The 27,847-nt window shown below is 43.1% G+C and overlaps 2 protein-coding genes across 5 annotated transcripts in view; both read left to right on the top strand.

Annotated features, from left to right (window-relative positions):
• The window catches only part of LOC306926951 (guanine nucleotide-binding protein subunit alpha-11), a 49,788-nt gene extending 39,154 nt beyond the window's left edge, over positions 1 to 10,634 (top strand). For all 3 annotated transcript variants that reach the window (XM_079506483.1, XM_079506481.1, XM_079506482.1), the window contains 3 exons: positions 212 to 341; positions 4,631 to 4,784; positions 5,274 to 10,634. In XM_079506483.1, coding sequence (XP_079362609.1) covers positions 212 to 341; positions 4,631 to 4,784; positions 5,274 to 5,464 — 475 coding nt within the window. In that variant the 3' untranslated portion in view covers positions 5,465 to 10,634. The remainder of the gene's footprint in view (positions 1 to 211; positions 342 to 4,630; positions 4,785 to 5,273) is intronic.
• Positions 10,635 to 11,343: 709 nt separating this feature from the next.
• tle5 (TLE family member 5, transcriptional modulator) overlaps positions 11,344 to 27,847 on the top strand; it is an 87,417-nt gene continuing 70,913 nt past the window's right edge. The window contains exon 1 of one of the 2 annotated variants that reach the window (XM_079506928.1): positions 11,344 to 12,428. In XM_079506928.1, the coding sequence (XP_079363054.1) occupies positions 12,402 to 12,428 (27 nt within the window). In that variant the 5' untranslated portion in view covers positions 11,344 to 12,401. The remainder of the gene's footprint in view (positions 12,429 to 27,847) is intronic. The other variant, XM_079506929.1, reaches the window with a different exon arrangement.

The following is a 27,847-nucleotide window of genomic DNA, read 5'->3' as shown; positions in this document are numbered from 1 at the left end:
TTCATGGACATAGAATGTGCAATGTGTGTGATGTAAAGGAAACTAAAAGGAAAGGGTCAAAGTCAGTGGCACCCAACTGTAAGACATATTGGGACTCGTACAAAGCTGACTGAGGGATTTGAAGCTAACTCCAACCTTGCTTGTTCTGTGTCCTTGTTCTTAATGGCTGCACTGCGCCTGGTGTCCCCGATCTCCATCCAATACAAATTAGGATGGTGGACGTGGGGGGTCAGAGGTCAGAGAGGAGGAAGTGGATTCACTGCTTTGAGAACGTCACGTCCATCATGTTCCTGGTGGCGCTCAGCGAGTACGACCAGGTCCTGGTCGAGTCAGACAACGAGGTGAGTCAACAGTATGACCAGGTCCTGGTCGAGTCAGACAACGAGGTGAGTCAACAGTATGACCAGGTCCTGGTCGAGTCGGACAACGAGGTGAGTCAACGGTATGACCAGGTCCTGGTCGAGTCAGACAACAAGGTGAGTTAACAGTATGACCAGGTCCTGGTCGAGTCAGACAACGAGGTGAGTGAACAGTATGACCAGGTCCTGGTCGAGTCAGACAACGAGGTGAGTCAACAGTACGACCAGGTCCTGGTCTAGTCAGACAACGAGGTGAGTCAACAGTACGACCAGGTCCTGGTCGAGTCAGACAACGAGGTGAGTCAACAGTATGACCAGGTCCTGGTCGAGTCGGACAACGAGGTGAGTCAACAGTATGACCAGGTCCTGGTCGAGTCGGACAACAAGGTGAGTCAACAGTATGACCAGGTCCTGGTCAAGGCAGACAACGAGGTGAGTCAACAGTATGACCAGGTCCTGGTTGAGTCAGACAACGAGGTGAGTCAACAGTATGACAACGAGGTGAGTCACGGTGCATACGTTGGTTAGACATATCAACAGTCCTACAGTCATTAGTCCGACAACACCGTCGCTCCCGACATGCACTGCCGGTTAAAACTAAAACGTGGAGGGTTAGGGTTTGGGTAGTGTGTTGGACTCATGACTTTAGGACTGTTGGTATGTCTAACCAAACACGAGTCAACAGCAGTGGTGGAAAAAAAGTACTTAAGTACTTAAGTAAAAGTATCAATACTGCAATGTAGAACTACTCCGTTACAAGTTAAAAGTCCAGAATTCAAAATGTACTTGAGTAAAGGTACAAAAGTATAGGCTTCAAAATGTACTTAAAAGTACCAAAAGTAAAAGTACTCATTATGCAGAATGTCCCATATTTCAAGCTTTCAAATGTATACAAATATTTTGATACAAATGGAAGTAGATCGGCTGAAATGTGTATATATATATATAGGGCTGAAGTAGTTCATGTATGTCTTGTAATAATCAAAATCTACAAAGTAACTAAGTAACTAAAGCTGTCAAATAAATGTAGTGGCGTAAAAGTACAATATTTGCTTCTGACATGTAGTAGAGTAGAAGTAAAAGTACAGAACATTTGAAATACTCCAGTAAAGTCAGAGTACCTCAAAAAGTAAATCTACTTAGTTACTTTACACCACTGGTCAACAGCAATTTGGATTGAATTGAAGCACATGCTGTGGGAAGTTTAGCCTTTTAGTATATTGATTGAAACATTTATTTTGAAAGGAAACGGTGAGGTTTACCCTCATTTGCACTTCTGTCGAGATTACACTCACAAAACAATCAACAGTTAAGACGTATACAGATATACAATGTAGGCATTTAGCAGATGATCTTAATCCAGAGCGATTTACAGTAAGCAAGAACACATGGTAATACATCAAATACTGTACATAAAAATGGTCATCAAGAATCATAAGGACGCTAAGAACCCTGAACCCTATAAAAAACAGAAACAACAAAATAAGACCACAAGAGAAAACTAAGATGTGAAAGAGTTACATAGTGAGATTTAAGGTTATTTAATTGGATATTGGGACATTAATTTTTAGCCTGAGTTGTAGATTGTTCCGTGAAATTGGAGCATCATCTGCTTTTTTTGTATTCTTTTTTTTTTATGGTCACTTCATTTTACCATCATGCACATTTATAATATGTAATACACAGTATTACAGTAATTTGATTAATTCCTGGTAAATACGTTATCTGAACATTTTTTCCATCTTAACACTGTTAGACTAACCAATGAACAATGCAAGTAAGAAAAGTAACATAGGATCTGATGTGGCTATCCTTGGTGGTACTAGTTTAACCGCCTTCATAGAAAACTGATGTTAATGTGGAGAAGCAGTGGATGAGAGTTGGGTGCATGACAATTAGGTTATCAAGTGAAGGAGATGTTGGGGGAAGTAAACTCAGCATTGATCAAATCTACAGTCACCTGCAAAACGGCTATTAACACCCCGATCGCCCAGGACGAAGTTCACCGTCCTTTCAATTAGTAACGCCCAGAGCCCAGGACGAAGTTCACCGTCCTTTAAATTAGTAACGCCCAGCACCCAGGACGAAGATTGATCAAAAAGACGGAGGTTATTGATATCAAAACCGATCGCATCGCTCCACAGCCTGGGAGCGCCTGTTGCGCAACACTCGATGTTGCGCAACAGTGGGACGTCGAAAAAGTTTAGCCGACAAGACCGAAAATCTTAAAATGTTAACTCTTGATCTAAATCATAATTCTAAGCAAAGATCATGTGTTAGATGGCCCACCGCGGTCCCGTCGCTAGTCGCGGTAGATTTAATCATACCTCCTGTTGTTGTCGATCGCCTTTAGAGTGTTTAGGCTACATCTAGCTGCTACAGCCACATCCGGGATAACATCCGGTCCGTCTGTAAAAGTGCTCCGCTGCTATAAATCGCTGGGCGCTATGATTTAATGGATTAAATAACCCCGGGCGTTCGGGGTGTAATGGAAATAGCCATTCCATAAGTAGCCCGTGATGATGATGATTATTGGTGATACTATTGATAAATGCCCTCACAACACAGGGCCCGTTTGCCTCTGAGAGGTTTTGTCCGTCAGCTCTGGCCCCTCTGACTGTACAGATGGAATTATAGGTAATGTAATCAGCCTGTGCATGCATTCATCTCTCAGAACAGCCTCTCTCTTGACTCTGACTTGGTCATATGACCACAAGGGGTCATAAACTCGGAGCCTCTGCTGTATTTAAGCTCCACTTCAAAGATAACCATACAGCCTAATACTCCTGGAGGGAGAACACTCACTCGCTACTCACTACTACTGTTACGGCCACAGAACTACTAGGGTCTTACAGGGATATTAAATTTCAAATAAGAAATTGGGTCATTTTATCGTCTACTCAGTTTCTAAGCTGCTTGATTTAGTATTTAGATATTTGATATTCATATTATCAGACACACTACCTTCCTATACAAACGCATTGTAACTTCAAACTCATTTTAACAATGATTTTGGTTTAAATCTTTTTTGGGAAAATGAGAAAAATGTAATACAATAAAGAAATTAAAAAAGGTTTGTGAAAAATCTTTCATGGTTAAGATGGAGTTTGGGGGGCATAGTGGCGCAGTCGGTAGCACTGTCGCCTCACATCTCGAAGATCCCGGGTTCCATTCCTGCTGGGGACGCTGTGGGCACTGGGGGTGTGTTCTCTGCCTGATGGAGGGGAAAGGAACTGGTTGGAATAACGTGTTCCTTCCACGCGCTACATCCTCACTCCTCGTGCATTGAAAGAAGATGAGCTCAGTTCAGGACTCTCCCCAGGTTGGCAAAGGGAGAGTAGCGCCCAGGATTACAGCTTGAGCAATTGGCACTGGGTGAAAAATGGGTTACAAATTTGTGCGATAATAAGAAAAAAAGTATGAAATTACAATAGGTTTGTATAGGAAGGTAAAATGAAGATAAAATTAATATAAAATATCTAAATATTGAATTGAGCAAACGGTTTGAAGTGTTCACAAACACCTGAGTAGTCGATAAAATAACCACAAAAATGTAAGTTAAATATCCCTTTAATAATAAGGTAGGTTGCATAATAATTCATTGCAGCTCAAAGTGAGAAGAAAAACGGAAATGATCCCTTGATGAGCCCCAGTAGATATATAGTCTCTTCCGGGTCACAAGTGACATTGCTGGTACAAATACTCAAAGTGCACATGTGCAAAGCCAGGGAATATTCTGTGCTTAAAGCGCTGCCTCTGGCGTTCAGCAGGGATGAAATAGAACATTGCATGCACACTCCCAGTAGAGTAGACCAAGATAGAATCTCTGCCCAAATGTTTTCAAATTGGCCTCCTGGTGGCACTATAACAGCCCACTTCGTGATTTAGTCTTGAACCATACGGCATACAATCAAAAAATGAGTTCTCCCTGAATTCCTTGGATCATGACACAACTACCCATATTGGTCCCGGCCATTTATGCCATGTTCTTCAAAACACATTTTGCTACTACTTCTACAAATGTTGTCCAAACCTCACCCAACAGTACACATTATCTCTGTAGTCCTGTGATCAAGATGTATCTATCAGATTTTCCACATTCCATTCCAATATTGACTGTCTGACTTTCAAAATGTACGGTCCCTGGTTGGGCAACCCGGCCTTGCGGAGATCTGAGACCACTTCTCTAGTTTATTTTGATTTGGGATTTATAATATATCTTGTGTAAAATTGTTAACTTATCTGTTTAATCTCTCTGTATGTCCTCGCAGAACCGTATGGAGGAGAGTAAGGCTTTGTTCAGAACCATCATCACATATCCCTGGTTCCAGAACTCCTCGGTCATCCTCTTCCTTAACAAAAAGGATCTGCTGGAGGAAAAGATCATGTACTCTCATCTGGTCGACTACTTCCCAGAGTTTGACGGTAATTCTTCTCTTCACTAGAACATTGGAAACCATGTCCGTTTGGTTGCAGAACTAACTTACTGTAGATGCAAATAATCACTATTTCCATCTGATTTTATTTGAGCAGTAAAATAGAGTGGGATGTTAAGCCACCAGGCAAATTATGGCAAATATATAGGTATATCTCTCTCACACTGTGCCAACCACTTTGACATGTAACCAACCATGTTTTGGGGATTATTTTTCACTCAAAAACGATTGTGATTGGCTGGTTAATATTTGGAAAACAGTGGCCACTGCGTTTGGCACCCAAAAGAGAAATACCCATTTCTTGTTTGTGTATTCATTTTTCTGATGCTGTAACAAACTTGGGTACCCTAAATGCCTGACATGAGAAGGATTTGCTGTAGTAGAGTGGCATCTTGTGGTGAAAATGGCAAACTGCAAACGGCACTACGCTGTAAATGGTATGACTTTGAAGTAACCACTGTATGGTCTTTGTCCCCAGGTCCCCAGTGTGACGGTCAAGCAGGACGGGAGTTCATCCTGAAGATGTTTGTGGACCTGAACCCAGACAGTGACAAGATCATCTACTCCCACTTTACCTGCGCCACTGACACGGAGAACATCCGCTTTGTCTTTGCAGCTGTCAAAGACACCATCCTTCAGCTCAACCTCAAGGAATATAACTTGGTTTGAAGGAGCAAAAGGGAGTGAGGGGGTTGGGGTGGAGGGGCATCAACCCCTACTTATAGGACAGTGCGCACTTGCATACGCACTCAAAACACACACTCGTGTTTCAAAGTGTTTCATCTGTCCAATTCCATCTATGTTGGCTCCTTAGCATTCACCCATTTTTGAAGATCTCTATGTACTTTAAAGTTTTCTGTTTGACCGCGACACACACACACACACACACACACACACACGCGCGCGCGCACGCGCGCGCGCGCGCGCGCACACACCACACTTAGGCCCTTCTGCCCTCCCTTGCCACTGTAGAACCTTCTGTAGAACCCTCTGTTGGTACATTATCTACTGTGGGGCAGCTGTGTGACAATGCCTGTGTGGCTGACAAGCTTCTTGCATGGCTCCAGTTATCAGCCCAAAACCTTTGCTTTGCTTACCATCACTAGTAAAGTAGCAAGGGCTTTCACTACCATTGGTGCTGGTGTTTTAGAGTAGGTTGGGCATTTTAGGCAATGCCAGGTGGTATGAGCGTAAATGGAGCAGCTCTCTCCCTGAACTGCAGCACCGGTTCTGTATCCTGGGCTCCCCCCCCCCCCCCCCCTACATCTACCCCCCCGAAAAAAGAATCAGTCTACTGTTGAATGTAAATGAAGTGTTCATGCTGCTCACAAATGGTGAGGGCTGGAAAGAGAAAAGTCTCCAATAATGTTTATTCATCAACATTATTTCTCCTACCACTCTTGGGGTTTAAAACATGAGGGGTGATTGATAATTAAAAAAAGAATGGAACCTCTCAGAAGCACCGAGGGTTTACACTACTTTCCGTGTTCCTGCTCCCTCACTTCTTATTTTTATATACGGTGAAACAAAACATGAATAAATGGCAGCACTATTTCTGTGTTTCGTTTAATATGTCTTGTCCTTGTTTATAATTCCCTATTGATTTGCCAAATTTAAACAAGTACGGTATTTTGGATTGAAAATATTAAGAAGTTGCCAGTTTCCAGCTCATCCCTTGGTGCACATAATTGTATGTGTGTGCAAATCCATTCTGGGAAGTGGTTATTTATCACTCGGAGCCATAATGTTTAAATATAAGCTCTTGTTGATTTATTTTTAAGATGTTAAATTAAATCACTAATTGTGGCATAATATAACTCTGATATGCCATTCGTGTTTCTTTTCGAGCAGTCACCCAAGTTAATCACAATTTTAATCACACCTCGATTTATGTTTATTATTTTTTTATGTGAGGGAAGATTGCATAATGTGAGGATTACAAAAACAATACTATGGAGCAATAGTTATGCTGTCATGCTGCCAGGTAAACTTAAAGTTACAGGCTTGTTTTCATCATCAGATTGGCTTCTGTCTAATTGGCTTTATTTCACCACTTTATTTGGCAAGAATTTGATTAATAATTAGTTAGACTTTTTAATCTAATTTTTGGACCAGACCTACATAAGTGGCAATTTCTTCCTGGACCCAGCTTGAAAAAAATATTTTCGGCTGGGAGATGGGAAGAGATTTTGTACTGCTGTTAAAAAAAAAAAAAAAAGTGTTCTATCTTTTTAATAATACTTAATATATTCAGTTGTTGCAGTTCTGCTCTGAGATGCTTGAAAATGGAAACATTTTGTTTCCGTTTCAGGTTGACGCTTTATGCAAATTGGAATATGAAAACAAATCTGTGGTACTTAAATATTTTTTTGTAATTTGTAACCGTTTGCTGTTGGTTCTAATCCCATATCTTTGTCTTTTGCCTGATAGTTCTTAAAGATTCCATAGAACTGACTAATAATGTCAAGAGATGGCTATTTTTGTCTTCACTATGTAATTCAGGTGGGTTTTCATAACTTTTTCATTACAAGGGCTACTATTAGCAACATTAACAGAATGAAAGGACTCTATAGATGACATAGGGTGATAAGGTGCAATTGAGGGGTCTATAGATCAGGGAATAGCAGTCTGTATGTGGGAGTGTGTTGGTAAATTGTTGAGAGCCACGATCCCAGGTTAAGTGAGAGAAGAGTGCTGCAGTCCGCAGAAGCCTGTAACATTCCTGGGGGGAATTCTGGCGGTTTCTTTGTCCACTTTGTTCACCCATTTGTTTGTTCATATTTAAAGGTGAACAGCTAAATGTCAGGGGCGTGGGTCCCAAGGATGGTGTACAACATTATGTCCTAGTTGTCACCACACTGCAGCCATTTTTGCTCGCCATGAATTCTGCGCTGATCAGCTTGATTTTTACTACATTGTCTATATTATGTCTGTACATATGAAGTGTATAATTTCTTTGGTAGTGTGCTCATGTTTGATACTAGCACTGTACTGCCAGTATTGGACAAAAGGGGTGTGTGTGAGGGTTTCTTATAGGTGCTTACGAACTCTGCATATGTGCATACCTTATCTTGGTGGTGCCAAAGGCTATTGAAGGCAGGCTTGCTTGTCAATATTTCTTGAAGTCTGTTCAGTTTTAGCGGAATGCGTGTTTACAATGAATATTGTGTTGGCAGACAGCATTATTTACAGTTTGAATCACATGTGCTCATGCAGTCATATTATCAGTACCTTTGTGCTGGCATGTACATTGTGTACCATGGGCTATTGGCTTACTGAAAGATCTAGTTACCTCCATTATAAAGTAAACATACTGTACAGATCTTTTATTGAAGGTGGGAACTACCTCTGGGCCATGGGTTTCAACAGTTAAAACAATATTGAGAGGTGTTGTAATGCCTGGTCTTTTGATGAGCCATTTTCATTGGCTGCTGTATTTTGTTTGCAGTCTGTAGTAGGAAAGGGTGAATAATTGTTTTTTTCACACAACATTGTAAGGCCTTTCATGTAATGTTACACGCAAGACAGACTGATACTTCATACACCCCCATAGAACAATACAATTTGATGCAACATGCAGACATAACTTCATTCCTAAAGCACCACAAGTGAGCAGACTTTCAACTTTGAAATCCCGTTTAAAGATGTGCTCTAGTGGTGTTTATTACAATTGTATGTATTATTTGAAGGCCTTTCGTTTAATTTATAAAAACAATCAGAAGCTCTATCAGGAGTAGTTGAGGTTGAAGGCAAGTTTAAAGATATGATTATTATGGTACTACAATTCTTAGCCAATGTGGCAGCTTGCTTTTTGTAATGAAGACAGCATTAAGGGGGTTATGCTTGGTGATCTCCAAAAGCACACTCCGTCCATCCTCTTTTGGCCTAGGCTGTGTTAAAGGGCCAAAGATGTAATAGCAAGGGTTGTGTTCTGCATAATTATGCTACATGGATTTGTCTGGACTCCTGATCCTCAATAAGTGGCCAGCTGTCTATTTCATGACGGTGCAATCATTTTTTCCATGTTTATGTTCCAATAGATTTATGTGAGGGGTTGTGAATGTAGAAAACACATGTCTATGAAGAACATACAACATATGATTGTTATTGGATTAATTGTAATCAAACTGGATTTGTATCTCTTGTCAGACACTAAACAAGCTGGAAAATATTGTTCGCACTAGAACCAGCACAGCAGTAATGGCTTGGTGAATACACTATTAACTTAAGTGATATGGCCATGTCATAGATTTAATAGCAGACATGGCTCCATTATTAATTCCTTTGAATTAATGTTTGATTAAGTCTGCTTGTTGGTTTCTACTTTAAAGACAATCCATTTAATGCTGGTGTTCCAGACAAATCAATCGGTCCCATAGCACAGGGGTTCTCAACGTTTTTGGCCGGGGACCCCCGGAAATGCTTTGGCAATGTCTCGGGACCCCCGCCCCGCCCCCTCCCGACCCCCAATATAAATTGACTGCTACAATAACCTTAAACCATTTTGGGCGGGAACCCCTTTTGGTGTTTTAAGCATTGTTATTTTTGAAAAAAAGTGAAAATAAAATTTAAAAATAAATCTTTTTTCTTTTTTTTTAAATAATTTGGGGACCCCCTAAAATAATTTGGCGACCCCCCGAGGGGTCGCGACCCACGGGTTGAGAACCCCTGCCATAGCATAGCTGGTAATTCTATTTTAAATGCCAATTTGACCCAGGTCACTCTGACCAGGTCACTCTGAAGCACTGTTTATTATGAGTTGCACAAACTCACTTTTGCATTACAGTTCCCTTGGTCTAAAATGAAGCTTTGTTAATTAATTAAACGTCAGTTTTACTGTATTTATTTAAAGAACTTGAAAACTGAAGGTACTAATTAAAGTTTGTCATTGGGTGGGTTTATTAGTGGATGAATATTAAAGTGTGGTGTGTTCTGGGGTGCCGGCTTCTCTGTTCTCCTTTATTTGATCAGACTGTGTAATCTTCTCTTCTCCCTGAGTCAATGCACTGAAACTGCGCCACAGCAATGAGACTGCTTGCATTCATGCAACTTACATGTTAGTTCAAGCACGTTTGTTGGTTCGGTACGCTTGAGGTGTGTGTGCGCGCGCGCGTGTGTGTGACTGTGTGTGTGTGTGTGTGCATTTAATGGTTTATTGCTTCTGCTTGAGGTCCATTTTGATGAGATGAATGGATGAAGTGATATTAAAGCTATCTGCTAATCTTTTGTAAGGCTTACCTAAACACCTGTATTTTGGACCACTCTATGATAGACTTTTTTTTTTTTTAGATGGGTTTAATAAACTTCATGTAGTAGTGTATAAATTGCATAATGTTGCAACACACACACACACACACACACACACACACCCCCCAAGTATACCAAATGTAAATTATGTACAATGAGTGTGCCAATCCCATTTATTTGCAGAGCCAGACTCTTAACAAGTGCCAATGTTGTGAAAACTCATATAGGGGACCTTTGAATTTCATGGTTCAGTTTTTAAAACAACACTAAGTATGTGATTAAATAATGAAAATAGGACGGTTTATTCTATATTTAAGTTAAATGATGAACTGCTGTTTATAAAGAAGTGTCATAATTGCATGTGTTTGCCAGGCTGGGGAGGGAGGTGGTAGTGAGATACTGTTTTTTTCCTTCAACACCCTCCTGAAAAAGGGTCTTAATTGTTATCGATTTACAGTGTTTTAGCCATATTTCTCTTTTTCTATGTTTCATTTCAACCACTGTTGCCTGAACCTCATTCAAACTCCAATGATTTTCATAGCCTTCTCAAAAGAATTATCTGTTTCAAATTGGAATAAAATGTGTTCCTATACTCTGTGTTGTATCATTGCATATATCTCATTCCAGTCTGAAAGGACAAATTCTTTGAAGCGGTTTACATGCAAAAGGGATGGAAATCATGTTTGTACAGCTGTTAGCCGCTCAACGCTGGGGTCCAGGGATCCCTGCTAAATGATGCTTGGGAACCAAATGGGAGTCCGAGTAATGGACCCTTAATGTGTGTCTAATAGAATGGAACCAACTGGGCCTTTATGGGGTCAATGTGGTTCTATTCGTACACTCTCTGTTAAATGAACACTGAGGATTTTAAAGAGTAGATTTGTGTAAAGAAAATAAACAAAAGGTCGACTAGATGCCATGTAGCCAAAAGGATCAATTCACCAAAACCATTAATGATAGACAAATACAGTAATATGCTAAAACATCAGCCACTCTTCTCTTTAAAGACCAGCTTTGCAGCTGGTAAAAAAATATATAGGTCTATATTGAGAATGATTGAGAATCACAGGTAGATAGGCATAGGTCCTATGGGAGCATAGTGTCAAATAATCCACTAGGGGCGCTCAAAGTTTGTGGTGGTGTGTTTAGAATAGACCTGCACCGTGTAGAATAGATCGACGGCCCAGCGCTGTGTGCTCTTCTAGGTCTCCTTCATATATTTCTGTGTGGGGGCGTTATGTAGCGTTGAGCCTAGTGGAATGACTTCCAACCCAGTTTTTGTAGAATACCACGACCAGAGTCCTCCACACCACACAACACACTATCAAATTAACACAATTTCTCTACAACTCTGTAGTGACGGTCCGGGAGGGAAGCTGTTCATTTCAAGTTCAAGTTCGTTCATTCCACCACGCCATAATTGAATTGGTGCTTTAAGTTGACTGTCTTTTTTTTTTCCTCTTTCTGTTTTGAAATAAAGAAACTGGATTAGAAGAACTTAAACATATCCGGAGACATTTTGTTTGTTTTTGAGAATCAGGCTGGCTGCTGTGGTGTCTTTTTGTGGTGTTTTTCGCCCCAGCAGCAGGCAGCACCGGACGGGGCGGGGAGTTGCAGCTGCGAGCGGGGCTGTCAAAGTAAACGTTCCACCGCGGCGAACAAAACGAGCAGCATACTGCGCACCAGCAGTAACATAACAGCGTTCCTACGCGGCGCGTGCGTTACAGCAGAGAGAGAGCGAGCAGGGCAGCAGGCGCTTCGTAACGCGGCTAATGAATCATTTTTGAGTGACACCTTTTTTTTCTTTTTCCCCCTTTTTTGTTGTTGAAGAATTAGCCTAGCTACCAACCAACCAAGCCAGGGAACCAACAAAGTAACCTCGGTGGTTGCTGCCTTTTAAAACAGTTGACATTCCACGGGATTGTTGAGTGTGTGTTGTGTGGGACAGGTTGGTTGGTTGGTAAACACGCGGACTACTGAACTGAGTGGCGTGGCATCATCATCTTCACCCACAGATCGACTTGATAAGCTTTTTTCTCTCCTCAGACGCCTGCAAAGTGTAATATCGCCTCTCTTTTTGTGTTTTTTTTGGGGGAGCGAGCGAACGAGCGTCGCTAGCTAACATTTGCTAGCCTTCCTGCTATCGCTGGTCAGCTCGTGTGTGTGCGTGTGGGGGGGGCTCTCTCTCTCTCTGGGCTAGCTTGCATCAGCTAGCTGACTGTGTGGACAAAGAGGACCAACGCTACGCAAGGAAGGAAGAAAAGAAAGAAGAAAAAAAAATCAAGGGCCAGATTTTTTTATTTTTTAATTCTTAACATTCATCGGATACGGGGGAAGGACAACACAAGAAGGGATTGACATGATGTTTCCACAATCCAGACATTCAGTAAGTGTATATTTTCAGATTTTCCAGTTGAGAAATTAGGTGCGTAAGAAGAAGGAAAAAAAGCACAAACAGATTTATTCAGCCTAAAGATTGGGCTATACTTATTCTTGTACTTGGAACTTGTTTTTTTGTGACGGCGTGCCTATAATTCATGCAATGCTATAAAAATGATGACGGTGTTTGTGTCCATAAAGACATAACTCACTGTATGGTAATACATTCAGTTATTGTTGTCAACAACTGCCTAGTTCTGGTAAGTTCTGCAGATGGTGCTTGGTAGCTGCATGATTAGACTGAAATCCTAGATTTGAACTTAAACCTGTCAAAAATACTAAAACATTAAATAAAGGCAGGTGATGCAGGCATCCTCATGCAAGACAAACAAATGAATGTAACAGCTGCCAAAGGTGTGTTGTGTACCTCGGTGCCAGCTTATTAGGGTCTGTTTTCTTTGGAAACTCAAACGACAGCAGGTATTTGTAAAGTCAAATGTACTTGTAAAGCAACCAAGGAAAATCAAATGGAACAGGACAGGTACTGTTAATGTTTGTCTGTCTGATGGTCTTCAATGAAAACCTAACGCCTTGTACCCCCACTCTGTCCAGTGGGTGCTTTTGATCATTGGTTAATTAATCTTACATTTCCCACATTCCCCTAATCTCAAGTTTCCATGGTAACAAACTCAGTCCTGATGTACGTGCATTAATCAGGGAGGACTTTCAGCCCATTAGTAAGGCATTTCAACTGACTCACTGACATTGTATTTGTTGTCAAATGGTGGTATGTCACAGAAATACAATATCCCAATGGGTATATTCCTAATATTCCAATACAAAGAAACGTGTCTCTTTAATGCAAAGGTTAAAGATGCTTCTTTAACCCATTTAGTTATGTTTGCAAATTAAGGCAATGCATTTTCTCTCAGGGAACAGAGCTCAAATAAAACCCATGTCACTCTTGTTGAGAAACTCCAGCCAGGCTGGATACTGGATAGGCATTACTAGACAGGCAAGCAAATGACTAGTAATAATAATGCATTTTGTTTTTAAAGCACTTTACATTCTCACAAATTGAGAGTGCTACAGTTATTCAAGTTAAATTGTATTGGTCATTTAAAATAAACACACCTTATACAATGTATTCAGATTGAGAGTGCTACAGGGTTAAAAGCATGGCAAAATGGGTATACGCAGGTTACTTCGTATACTAGTATGTTGCTTACTTCGTGTAGTACTGCCATCCCGCCTAATGTCAAATAATAACACAAGTGGCAAAGTACAAGGCAGGCATGATAGCTAGCTGGAAGACTAATATGGTGCCACTCTGCTTTTCCCTAGCAACGATTTGTAGCCACCACCACAAGTTCCTTTGCCACTGCCCCCTTCAGTAAAGGGGGCGGGGGGTCGTATGCTGAGGCTAGCGCCTGTCTTGTGTGACATGAATGGTTTGGCCTTTGGCAGTCAGTCTGAGTCAGTATAGCAGGCTGACTGTGCTACACTCTCTACCGTGGTGCCGCCGCTGCTGCTGCTGTGGCACAGCCAGCCAACCTGTGGTGTTCTCACAAGACTCGCAGGCTAGGGACCAGTCTGAGATGTGGCATTATTGACATCTGGTTATGTACAGTCAATGGGTAGTGCTGCACGATTGCTGCTCAAATGTGAATTTGAATTTTCCTCACGATTCCCATTTTCCATGAAAATGTTTATTGTCTGTAGCTTAGTTGCTGAACATTACTATATTCAAAATGCTGGCACCTGTAGCCAACTACTGTGACTTTAAACAGACAACATCAAAGTGCCTGGAAAGGAGCCAGCTTAGGTGGTTCGGGCATCTGGTTAGGATGCCTCTTGGGCGAGGACCTAGGGAGGTCCTCGAGGCATGTCCCACTGGGAGGAGACCCCGGGGCAGACCAAGGCACAGTTGGAGGAAACGCATCGACTCACTGGCCTTGGAACGTCTCAGGATCCCCCAGGAGGAAGTCACTAATGTTGCTCTGGAGCGCCAAGTCCAGAGCAAACCTCTCTTAAAGTCTCTTGTAGCAAAATCATAATGGTAACTAAAATGACCTGACGAAGATGTAATTGACACATCGAAACGTTGTCACTTTTTACCTGCACCCTGATATAATAAAATATGGGCCTAAACCGTCTGAGCTGCTCCAGTGCCTTCTTGTTCGCATATATATGTACCAGACTGGCCTGCTATAGGCTAGAGGCGCAGCTGGAACTCCCTTCTACAAGTAACTAAAATGAATTGGAATGGAGTCTGGACAGCCAACTAGTGCAGCACAATTCTTACTCAAATTTAGAAATGAGATCGCAATCGCATAGGTCAGGTGTCTTTTTTTTGTATTAATCATTCAGCAGTATGTCATCATTTCAGATAGACCCATAGAAACCTGTGCAGTACTCTCCTCCTGTTAGCTGATTATGATCTAAAACTTAAGTCATTCACCCCCTAAAATACTTGTTTTCTTCATGGAGAGTTTTGGGGTTTTTGTCGCTTTCCTGAGACAATTTGATGACCGGAGGAGACTCCATTAGGAGACTCAATGGGGACTTGCAAAGAAAACCAATATATTATTAAATTGTGCAGATTTACACGCAAAAAAACTAAATCATTTACACTTACAGTTTTTATCTTTGGAGTGTCATATTTTATGAGAAAGCTATTTTCATGACGTACATTTTCTTTACCCAGCACATGGTCACAACTCACAATCTCTTGCTCAGAGTTTATTAGTACAGAACAGATAGCAAGCTGTTTGCCCTTTGTCTTACTTTAGTACCCAATGCTGTCATTTTCCTGCTGTCCACCAACCAGTGTAAACAAAGTCTGGACGAGGTCCTGGTGGATGGCGATATGAGGCTGTTAAAGAACATAAGGGACTTGAGAACATGTGGCCATTGTCATTGGTCCAGCTCCTTTCAGACAGTATCTTCGCCTTTCCTTGCCATCATCTACATGTAATGTTATGTAATAATGCATGAATCTGCCATTACTCTGCCATTCTTTGGTTTTCAACATTAGACTAGTGGAAATGTTTGCTAGCTACAGAAAATACTTTTGAACTCAGTTAACCAGTTAATGTTTTATTGTTTTTGTGTGTTTTCATTGGGTACTGTACTTTTCCCCCTAAAATGATGCCTGCAGACAGCTGCCACATTATGATTTCTGCCGTATACACACGACACGTGTCTTAGTTAAATAAGAAGCATTTGAGCACTAAAGGAAGTTGACAACGGAAAGGGCGTTGCATTTTTTTTTGTCAGTGTATTTGCACATGAAATTTGTCCTCTGCATTTCACCCATCCTAATTATTAGGAACAGTGGGAGCCCCGGCACGGGGAGTAGTTACTTCTAGGGTTAATTGTCTTGCTCAGGGACACATAGACCTGGGCCAGGCGATGATTTTACAATTTAGGCATTTAGCAGAAGCTCTTAAGAACATGTTAATACATCATATACATTAAAAATAGTCATCATGAATCATTCATAAGCTAAGAACAGTGGAATATCTATATAATGAAACTAATATTCATATATACTATAGTGCTATGTCTACATAAAATGCTATCGAAGTTAGATAAGTTGAACCTTTGCATACGCCTGTAAGGTCGTCGGGGCTAGGGCAAGTGCTACGGTCTAAGATGGAGTCTGAAGAGGTGGGTTTCCAGCCTACGGCTGAACCGAGGACCTTTTGATTCCCAGATGGTCTTTTCTAGTGGTCTCTCTACCAGTCTACCTGTTCAGCTATGGCCGCCCAAGCTGGGACTGCTATTGGATTTTCATTTCAAAACAATATCTTTCACAGAAGAAAAGTGTGTTTTGCAATAAAATTATGATCTCTGAATCGATATTGGCTTAGTTTGCATCTATCAAAAAAATCATGGAATTTTGACGACAGTGGCAAGTACGCACAAGGCATATCTAAGGCATATCAGATTGAAGTAACGGCAAACCTCTCTCTCCAGCACATTTAAATTGACTTTTTTCATGCCGACCAGAGGGGTGAATGTCTCCATAAGCCATATACTGGCCATTTGGCTTTAGCAGTTTCATGACAACATATACAGTCCAGGACTCCAGGTGTAATTTTGAACCTTGATTGAGTCACAGATGCCTGTCCATTCTAAATAGTAGATCTAATGGTATATTGGCATCCCTTGTTGTATGTGGTGGCCTGCCAAATATTACACTTTTGTGTAATATTCTAAAGTATATCGGTGGTTTTCAATCAGTGGTCCGGGGACCACCAGTGGTCCTTGAGGGGGTTCCAGGTGGTCCCCAGCTAAATGATAGAGTTGGTAACCAAATGGACCCTTAACTCCTGAGAGCAGCTCTATCCGCATTACTTAATTTACAAGTCTACATCATAATTAGAGAATGTAGAATAATTATTTTGATCAATGTTTGCCTGTTATTTCTCGGTATCACAAATGTGAAAAAAAGTTTTTGGTCTGAGACGAGGCTAAATGTCATCAAATGGTGGTCCCTGGCTCAAATGCTTGGGCCTTGATATGAAAAGGGTTGAATACCACTGTTATATATGGAAGCATATATCTGCTATGTATGTGCAGGGGCTGTTCCTGTACACGCCTGCGGCTGCTACAGCATGTGATTTCCCCTGGGGCGGTGGTGGCTCAGGGGTAGAGTTGTTGGATGGATGGTAACCGCAAGGTTGCCAGTTCGAACCCGGTCTCCCCCAGAGTTGGTGTCGAAGTGTCCTTGAGCAAGACAACTGAACCCCTAATTGCTCTTGATGTGCTGGTTGGTGCCTTGCATGTTTTCCGCCGCCATCAGTGTGTGAATGTGTGTGTGAATGTAATGCGCAAATCTCCGTAAAGCGCCTTGGATAAAGGTGCTATATAAATGCACCATTTACATTTTACCCTGAAGCAGTCTGCTCCTAATGGATGGTGCCTAACTTGCTGGTGTTCAGTCACCTTCCCAAGGTGAGAGAACACTGGTGCTCCACTTCTGCCCTGCCGGTCCCCGAAGGAGGTGACTTATCTAATCCAATTGAGTGCCCTTATGCTGCTTGATCGGAGTATTAAGACCCAACACACGGGATTAAAAATGGGGATTACGGATTTAACGCGTTGCTACGCCAGAGCTACAGCAGTTTAGCCTTGAACCAAAAGCAGTCAGTCCACTCTGGAGCTTTAACCCCCCCCCCCCCCCCCCCCCTTCAACCCTATCCTAATAATCATGCACTGACCACCACCTCTCTCTCCACTCATGATATGATATGATATAGTACTTTATTGTCAGTTCACACTGAAATTTGTCTTGCGACCCAGCAGCCAAGTATGCAGAACACATATACACACATTTGACATAACGCAAAGAACAAGACAATTTACATACATAAAGACATGAAGACAAGAGCAATATCCACGGCTTAGATTACCCTGTGGCTATACTACAACTCCTGATTAAGCCTCAAGGTCGACTAGTGGACAAAGGACTGGTGATATTATTATTATATTATTATTATCTCTGGCGCTTTAAAAAGGCGCATTAAACAGAATGGCAACTGACATATCCCACTTTGTTTCAAGTTTCCCTATACGCTTTCAAGTTTCCCTACGCTTTGCATAGAAACAAGTTCACAGCAATTAAAGTCCGGCACGAGCAGGCAGCGAGTTTCATGTGAGCACGGGTGTTATTGCTCCGCCTGTTGCCCTGCACGTCTTCTTACCTGCATGAGCATGATCACCCCTCATTGAACCTTAATTACTAGGCGTGTCATTTGGTCCCTGTATGAAAGCATGCAGCTTAGCTAAGCCTTACATTTACAGCAGCAATTTGTATGACATGAATGATCAGTGATCTGTGAACATTATAGATTAGAAATGGGGATGCACGATGAGACATTTTGAGGGAAATATGTGACGGCCAAATACAATAGACATGATCCTTAATTAACTCTGAAGACGTCTTTTGACAGTTTCTTTCTTTTAAAAAAAATCCAGAATAGCCTTTTTATTTACTATGAAACTGTACATTTCCTGTCAGTCACTCATTATCCCCATACATGGGAATGCCCCCATATATGGTGCCATCATCAGCCCATGTATGGAGATCCTTGTTGTCATCAATATTGACCAGCAACTCTAAATCTGACCTCAAACATCGAACCCTTAGATCTCCATATATGGATATATGTCAGAACCTGTTCTGACATTCTATATGTTGATCCTTCCCCATCCATCCTTCCTCTTCGATCTCTCCCTTTTGACTGATACCTGTCCATTCAAACTCTAGACGGGCCTTCCCCAAAGGTATTAGTGCGACCGGCAGCCGGTGAAAACTAGAGGAAAATTAAGGCCCAGCCCTACCTGGGCCCTCATCAAACCCTGTACACTCCAGAGAATGTCACCGCTACGACCCTTTAATAGATCTCCATATATGGAGCTGACCTGTTCTGACATTCTATATGTTGCTCTGACCTCATCAAACCCTGTACACTCAAGACATGCTCCTTATATGGCCAGTACATAATTCATTCCATGTTGATCTGACCCCCCCCACGCCAAAGCGCCAGCACTCTCCCAGCAGTCTGCCGTCAACGAGGCGGATGCCCCTTAGGTGTCTTACTGGTATTTACCGCATAGCAGCGTCCCCGGCGCTAGGCAACGCTTGCTTCGGCTGTGGTCCTTCAATGAAATGCAGTGTTTCCTCCAGGAAAAAGCTTTGCCTAGGTGCTTGCTGGGGGGGGACTCTCCGGCGCGCGCTTCGCTGCCTGAATCAACAGCACATCAGTCTTGTCTCTCTCTAGAACCCCACCCCCCCGCCACTAAGTTATTTAGTTTCGGCTACATTGAAAATGAGGCCTGCCCCTCAATTGTACTCAGAGTTTATATAAAGGTTATAATGATTATTTGTGCTAATTAACATTATGTTGGACGTGTCTTCATATTAAGTAATGCCTGCCTGCCTGTGTGTGTGTGTGTGTGTGTGTGTGTGTGTGTGTGTGTGTGTGTATATCGATTGGTTAAACCACTGCAAAGTATTCGGAAGGACAGACAGAAAGACAGGTGTTTTCATTTTAATGTAGGATAAGACTTTAGGATCATGGATGTCTTGTTAAAATGGTTAAAGTGGTGTGCGTTCTGTATGAACCAACCACATTGTCCAGTGAACAAGAATGTTCTTTCCCTGCCCTGTGAATAAGCCACTAATCTGAGAGAAACAGTTAAATGTCATGAAATGCCAGGCAACTGTTCTCAGCAAGTCGGGACGTCTTGTCCTCCTATATACAGTGAAATGTTACGTGGTAGTTGCATGTTTTTGGTGGCAGACTGTCTTCTTGAACCGTGTGCTTATGCAGAAAAGGTAAAAGTACCACAAAAAGTCGGAACCCGCAACGTATGATGGGAGAAATCAATTTGAAAACATTTTTTTAATGATCTGCACGGTAGTGTTATGTGGTGAGACCTGTAACCCGCGGGGCGGGCAGAGCCTAGTCAAGACATTTTAACTTTATTGGCGAGGCGGGTTGGGGTGGTTTAAATAATGGGCCTGGGCCGGCTTAGCGGTCCAGGGACCTTGGCTGGTAATCCAGCATGACAGAGTGTCGCAGGTTCGAGTCCCGATCCCGATAAACTTTACTGTGTCTTCCCCCCCATCTCTCTCCCTGTTTCCTGTCTACCTAACTACTGTAAATCTATCAATAAACTAGGCAAAAAAGCCCAACAATATCTTTAAAAAAGAAATAATAATTATGTATAATGGTATTTCACTTGTACTGCGAGGATGTTTGGTAAACAAATCAAGAGTGCGCACTGCAGCCTACCGGACTGTTGTGTGGAGCTGTGCTGTGCTCAGCTAGGCTTCAGTATTTTGCACTGACGTTGATCGTGTTTGCCAGTGACATTATTAGCTTATTAAGGCTGTTTTCAAGCGTCTTTGATGCCATATTCAAAGTGTGATATTTGGCAATTGATGCAGTGATGCGGGCGACTGTCAAATTTTATGAATACATGTGGGATCCGCGTGTCATGAAAAAACCCTGACCCACGCAACACTAACCCGCGGGTCCCTCATGTACTAATAATTTGACTCGTTATTATTTTTACAATCGAGGATACATTGTTGTGGTCATGTTCATTTGGTTCAAGAGAAGAAAGCAGCCTTTTTTGCCATATTGTATTGGGCGTTGCTTAAGCACTATTTTATATTACCTAGTTACTACTAAGTTGTACATAGGTGTTGCGTGTCAAATCTACACGCTCACAAGTCACAATACTTTGCAATGCAAAGTTTTTGACAATGTTGGCCTGCCTGTAATGACTTGACATGTTGAAAGTTTATTCCAAATGCAGCTCAAACAGAGCTGGGCATGGTGTGAACTGTGAAAGTGCAGCAGAGGACAGAAAGGCACGATGCCAAAGCTGTTGTGTATCACAAGTAATGGATGCCAAATCTCCCCTGCTTAGCCTCTGTAGTACAGCAATGGCCACAGGTTGTGCGTGCGCACACACACACACACACACACACACACACACACACTTCTGCTGTTTGTCCCCCTTTATCATGCACTTCCTCCCAGATCTGATGTGGTTGTGGGAGGGTCGGGGGCAGAGGGTGCACAGGCATTATTAAGGCCACTTGAATTAACAGAACAGCCCCCAGCCTTTTCCTCTAAAGCCCCCAGCTGGGGGGAAGCTTAATCCCCATGGTCCCCTGTCTCGCCCATTAAACAAACTCCCTCCCACCACTACGCGGTCGCTTTTCTGCATGGCCGCACGCACGCACGCGCACGCGCGCGCGCGCACACACACACACACACACACACACAGACCCAGACACACATCCAGGCACGCCGTTTACACACGTAGTATGCATTTGATCCTGTAGACGTAGACGTGCACGTGCATGATCCAACTCATGCATGCAAAAGACGCATACATGCATGTGACACTGCTGCTGCTATTGACTTTTTAAAAGCGATTTATTCTGTGTAATGTCTCGGAGGCACTTTCCTGAACAGTAAATCGTTTATTGTAAAATGATGGGTAAAATTTTAATTTCAATGTAACACTTTTTTGGGGCGGGCTGTGCGATAATGAATGTCATACCTCAATTTGTTTAGACGGATATCTCGTGTTGTGTTTATAGACGGTTGCTCTCAAATGAGCACTTGCCCGGTCGCCGGTCTGGCAACCTGTAAGCAAACTCCACCTGCCCAAATGTTTTATGTACCTGCCAGGGGCAGGTGGGCAACCCTTGGTGTGCACGCCATGTGTTTTTGATTGGTGCAACCACTCCTATACGGAGCTTTGTGTGTCTCTGGTTGTGTCCCTGGCTGTGTCCGAGCATGACAATAGCGTTTGGTTGGTTTACATCACCAAGTGTAAAGGTCTCCACACACCGGGCGCGAATCGGATGCGAATTCGGATTTTTAGCGGTGTTTCTCCATCGGTTTTCCGAAAAACGCGGCCGGTGTGCAACCACCTTAACTGTTGTGCAGCCTAATACACACACACACACACACACACACACACACACACACACACACACACACACACACACACACACACACATTTAATGTATATATGATGATTTTTGGTGTGACAGTACAGTACAGTACAGTAGAGGGACCCCCACATGGTAACTCCGTCATTTCTCGACCGTTTCGGACGCGGGGCGGCTCGCGGGGCGGCTCGCGGGGCGGACCCCCCGGGGACTTGTCTTTTATACTTTGTTGTACAACTGTGTCAAGCAAACATTTACAAAATGGCTAATCTACAAGCTCAATTTATAGACCAGCTATTTTCAAACAGTTTCACCACCTGCAATGAAAATATTGCTTATTTGCTTGCATTTTCCCCCCAAAATGGATTATTTTATTATGGAAGATAAGATTGATTAGTTCAACTAACTGTTACGTGTGTGTGTGTGTGTGTGTGTGTGTGTGTGTGTGTGTGTGTGTGTGTGTGTGTGTGTGTGTGTGTGTGTGTGTGTGTGTGTGTGTGTGTGTGTGTGTGTGTGTGTGTGTGTGTGTGTGTGTGTGTGTGTGTGTGTGTGTGTGTGTGTGTGTGTGTGTGTGTGTGTGTGTGTGTGTGTGTGTGTGTGTGTGTGTGTGTGTGTGTGTGTGTGTGTGTGTGTGTGTGTGTGTGTGTGTGTGTGTGTGTGTGTGTGTGTGTGTGTGTGTGTGTGTGTGTGTGTGTGTGTGTGGGTGGTGTTTATTGCTTCTACTTGAGGTCCATTTTGATGAGATGAATGGATGAAGTGATATTAAAGCTATCTGCTAATCTTTTGTAAGGCTTACCTAAACACCTGTATTTTGGACCACTCTATGATAGATCTTTATTTTTTAGATGGGTTTAATAAACTTCGTGTAGTAGTGTATAAATTGCATAATGTTGCAACACACAGTCACACACACGTTCTCTCACACAGCTGTGTTGCTTACCGGTGTACATGATACAAGAGGATGTTGGTGTAGATGCATGTACACACATACCGTACCGTAGATGTACAAAAATAGGTTTTGTTTTCTATTCAAACACACAATGCACTCCAGGCTCCTGTCCTCTCTATCCTGGGTAGTTGTGCATGTCTTCATTGTTGTAATGATTGCTTTAGTAGTACATGCAAATAAAGGTTTCCCCCCCTTTCACCCATACAACCTCAGTAACTGCACATGTGTGACCCGCACACACACACACACACACACACACAGTCACGCACGCACGCACGCATGCACGCACACACACACACACACACGCGCGCACACACTCCTCACTGGCCTCAAGTGTCTTATCTGATTTTTGTATCCAGGGAACAAATTGAATGTGGGGCTTGACACACACACAGCCCAGCAGATGTCTGGGTCGTTAAGGGCAGGCTAACTCATTAGCATGACAAACAGAGGGGCCCCCCCAGCCCCCCCCCCCCAGCCTTGCTCAGCAGGGGGCTAGCTTTTGAGGGGCTGCGTTGGGGCCACGGGTCACAGGTGATATTGATTTTTGTGGAGGGCCACACTGGCCGATTGTCAAAACGCTATGGGGGCTACTATAGGGGGCTCCAGTGAAAGGGGTGCGTTTGATTTGAGAGTTCCTAGATCACAGATGAAAGTGTGACGCTTTTAGCTTGTAGATCATAACGGCGTAACGTAACGGTAAAAAATTGGGACACATGGTGCGCTGCATAATGCAAAAAATTATTCACGATATCGGCCAGACCGATATATTGGTCAGGCTCTAGTGCAAGCCTCTTTCATGAACAGTAACACGCGCACCTGACTCCTTCCCCTTATATTATTGTACCATTTCAAGAACAGTAACACACGCACCTGACTCCTTCCCCTTATATTATTGTACCATTTCATGAACAGTAACACACGCACCTGACTCCTTCCCCTTATATTATTGTACCATTTCATGAACAGTAACACGCGCACCTGACTCCTTCCCCTTATATTATTGTACCATTTCATGAACAGTAACACACGCACCTGACTCCTTCCCCTTATATTATTGTACCATTTCTGCAAGCATTGTAGCTCCACAGACAAACTGTTTAGACTTTGACTGGCAGATTGTATTACCACAGTTGTCGTCATGCATCATTGCCAATGTTGTCAAATCGTTGTGGCCAATCCTTTGGTCCTAAAGACCGTTATAGATTATTAATGTTTTGGATGCAGTTTGTGACTAATCGATTTGATAAAGTTTGTTTATTTAACTTCTTAAAGCAACTTTATTTAACTATTCAACATTTTTCAAAAATAGCCTATATCTACAAGTTCACAATGCATCACAACATGATGCATTGTGAGCTTGAAGGTCTTGAAAAAAATGCATTTAGGAGAAAAAAATAATTTTATAAAGACATGCTCAAAATAGAAATGCAAAGTGGTTAAACGGAAACATATCGGCTACATAATTGCCAATACCAGTGTCCAAAAAAAATATTATGTCAAATATATCAGCCAAACTGACATCTGTTTAGCTCTAGGCTGGACTGCTTTACCTTACTAAAGGTACTTCGTCAAATGTATTCTGAAGAACTAAAAGATAAATGTTACACTTTTTTTTTTTAGTTTTAGTTTTTTGCTTTGCTGTGTAGAGCACACAGTGCCCAGTGTGTGTGTGTGTGTGTGTGTGTGTGTTTTGTGCAATATTTCTGCATAAATCCTCTGTTGTGCTGTGGGGGTGGAATGCAGTATGAGCTGTCATTTTACAAATTCATAAGCAATTGACTGCTTTGTTTGTGAGGGATGGTCTTTTGTTGTCTGTATATATTAGTATATTGTTTTCCCCATGCATGTAGTGTTTGTGGTGGGTGTTGCTCTATGTGGGGAAAAGTGTGTGTGTGTGTGTGTGTGTGTGTGTGTGTGTGTGTGTGTGTGTGTGTGTGTGTGTGTGTGTGTGTGTGTGTGTGTGTGTGTGTGTGTGTGTGTGTGTGTGTGTGTGTGTGTGTGTGTGTGTGTGTGTGTGTGTGTGTGTGTGTGTGTGTGTGTGTGTGTGTGTGTGTGTGTGTGTGTGTGTGTGTGTGTGTGTGTGTGTGTGTGTGTGTGGAGAGCAGTGCATCAGTATGCAGCAGCGGCTCTGCCTGAGTAGGTGTGTGGGAGGAGGAGGATGGGGGGGGGGTGCTCTGTACCCCGGAGCGAGCCGCTGGGCTGGAACAAAGCGGCTCGGCAGGGGGGGTGGTGGGGGGGGAGCTGCTTGATTGGCCTGCCCATGCAGGCTGGCTCATCCAGGCCCGGGCCCCCCTGGACCTGACAGAACCCTAGTGCTCTGCTGCGCCGGGCTAGACAAGAGAATTAGCTGCTCTATCTCTCTCTCTCTCTCTACCTGAGAGCTGCCTTTTTTGCTTCGGAGAACAGACCCTGACTGGAATGAAGTCAGGGGGGCTTCCTTCGTCCCTGGCCAATGGGGGGGCTTCCTTCGTCCCTGGCCAATGGGAGGATCAGCTGTAAGACACTGCAAACTAGAGCCCCGACTGATGCCGGTTCTTCAGGGACCGACATTACAGATAATGATGAAGTAGAAATGTCATGAGTTCATATCTATGTCCGTCTTCTCTATTTCAGACATTGGTGCACTGAAACGGTAAACGTCATTTTCAACATTGAACTATGTCATTAATACACCTTAGAGTTGTTGTGTGGAAATAAGAATAAAGCCCCCCCCCCCCCCCTGTTGTTTAACCTAGAAATGGAGGTCTAGAACTTGGGGTCATGTGATCATTGACATTGACATAGTATTCTGCAGGCCAAGAATACATCTTCCCGATGTCACTGATCATGTGAACCCAGTGGTGTAATGGTGGGGGGTTTTTCGGTACCACGGTCACGTGCACGCATGCACATGCGCCAACATGTGCGCATAGCATGCACACAGAACTGCTGATAGCCTAAGCCTATATTGTTTATAGTGTATGAGAATTTCAGACACACACACACACACACACACACACACACACACACAAAAGTAGACTTAAAATATTCAGACAAACTTCTTTACTGCGCTGCCTGCAGTGGCGAAAATAAAAGTTGGCTTTGGACAAATCTCTTTGATGGTGGAGGAGGCATTCTTGTTGCGTGCAGAACACCAGCACCACAGAAGCGTTGGCCTACTGGAGCCATACTGCTGACTGTGCTGTGTTGCTTACCATTAACGTGAGTTGGCCTACTGGAGCCATACTGCTGACTGTGCTGTGTTGCTTACCATTAACGTGAGTTGGCCTACTGGAGCCATACTGCTGACTGTGCTGTGTTGCTTACCATTAACGTGAGTTGGCCTACTGGAGCCATACTGCTGACTGTGCTTTGTTGCTTACCATTAACGTGAGTTCAGGTAAACAGTTAAAGCTGTTGTTATTACAAAGTAGTGGGTACTTGGTGTGAAAATAGGGAGGCGCGCCCACCGCCAGTAAACCTAGACTGGGTACTTGGTGCGTCTTGGAAAGTCTGAGTGGTGACCGAGGAGGTTAGGTGCGTCTTCTCTTGAATCTAGGGGGTCGCGTTCTAGCGCGTGATTTCTTTCTACGTCCGAGCATAGACATGGTAACGCCCTGCCTGCCTCTGATTCCTCCGAGGTGGTGGAAAGCCTGGTGAGGCGAGGTTACATGCTGGATAGTCTGCCGCAAGGTTTTCTTTTTGCAGATAAGTAAGCATGGGATGGGACCGAGGCTACGAGGTTACTCCGTGGTGGGAAATAAATAAATATCTTTTTAGTATTAGTTTACTATAATTAGCCAAATCAAATCATAGTTGTTCAATCAATTATTCAATCAAAGCAAACTGCACAAAGAATATTAGTTTGCCTCTTCTACAAAAATTAAAGTTACAAGTTACTGTCGCGTGTTGCCATTCTCTTGTACTTGTATTATTTCCCACCACGGAGTAGCCTTGCATCTCGGAGGACAGGCAAGACGGGCAGTGTTGGTAGGCCAATCAGAGGCAGGCGGGGCGTTACCATGTCTATGCTCAGACGTAGAAAGAAATCACGCCGTTCTAGGGTGCACACGCGTGCACCGTTCTGTTCCGTACCTGTGCGTGCACCGTTCTGTTCCGTACCTGTGCGTGCACCGTTCTGTTCCGTACCTGTGCGTGCACCGTTCTGTTCCGTACCTGTGCGTGCACCGTTCTGTTCCGTACCTGTGCGTGCACGTCACAATTATTTTGGTACCACTGGTGGTACTGCGTCCTACGACCATGACACCACGGCGTGACCCCAAGTTCTAGACCTAGATAAGAAGCAGCCTGCTCACTACTCATGCATTGAAGGAAGCATGAGCTCAGTTCGGGGCTCTCCCCAGGTTAACAGAGGGGGAGAGTAGCACCCAGGAATATTTATATCTCAGGCAATTGGCACCGGGGGGGTGGAAATCAGACCGTGTGAAGTAAGGGCCGCTCTCATCATCATACATCATGACGGCCAATCACAATTTGCGTCCTCACCTTTCCGTCTTCACTTTTCTACCCTCGCTTTTAGCTTCAACATGTACTTTGCTCAGCCAATCAAATCATCGCTATGGGGTGATCAGTCAATCTTATAAGCCAATGTTTGTGTTCACACAAATCCGGAAAGATGGGCATAGGAGGCCCTCAAAGGATTACAACATCATGGGTTAAAAAATAATAATAATCTGGTGGTAAATTTATACAGAGTCAAGCAGAAAATCTCAATTTTGGTAAATTGCAAGCGTGGTTGCACCAATGCTGTTCCTTGAAAAACACAGTGTGGGCTGGAGTAGCTCACTACTGTATGATGCTTATGTCCGTTGCTTAATATGTATTGGCCCACATGACCTCACAGAATAAACAGGCAAACCTTTTGGCGTTACTCTATAAATAATAAAGTCGGGCAATTACTATACAACCGTGTAATTAGTGTGGTTGCAAGTTAACCACACTAATTACACATACAGTATATTACGCAGGGGTCAGTGTCGTCCTC

Source organism: Electrona antarctica, assembly GCF_951216825.1.
Source record: "Electrona antarctica genome assembly, chromosome: 7".
Lineage (NCBI taxonomy): Eukaryota > Metazoa > Chordata > Actinopteri > Myctophiformes > Myctophidae > Electrona > Electrona antarctica.
The sequence above is the reverse complement of the archived record's forward strand: the minus strand, read 5'-3'. Positions and strand labels throughout refer to the sequence as shown.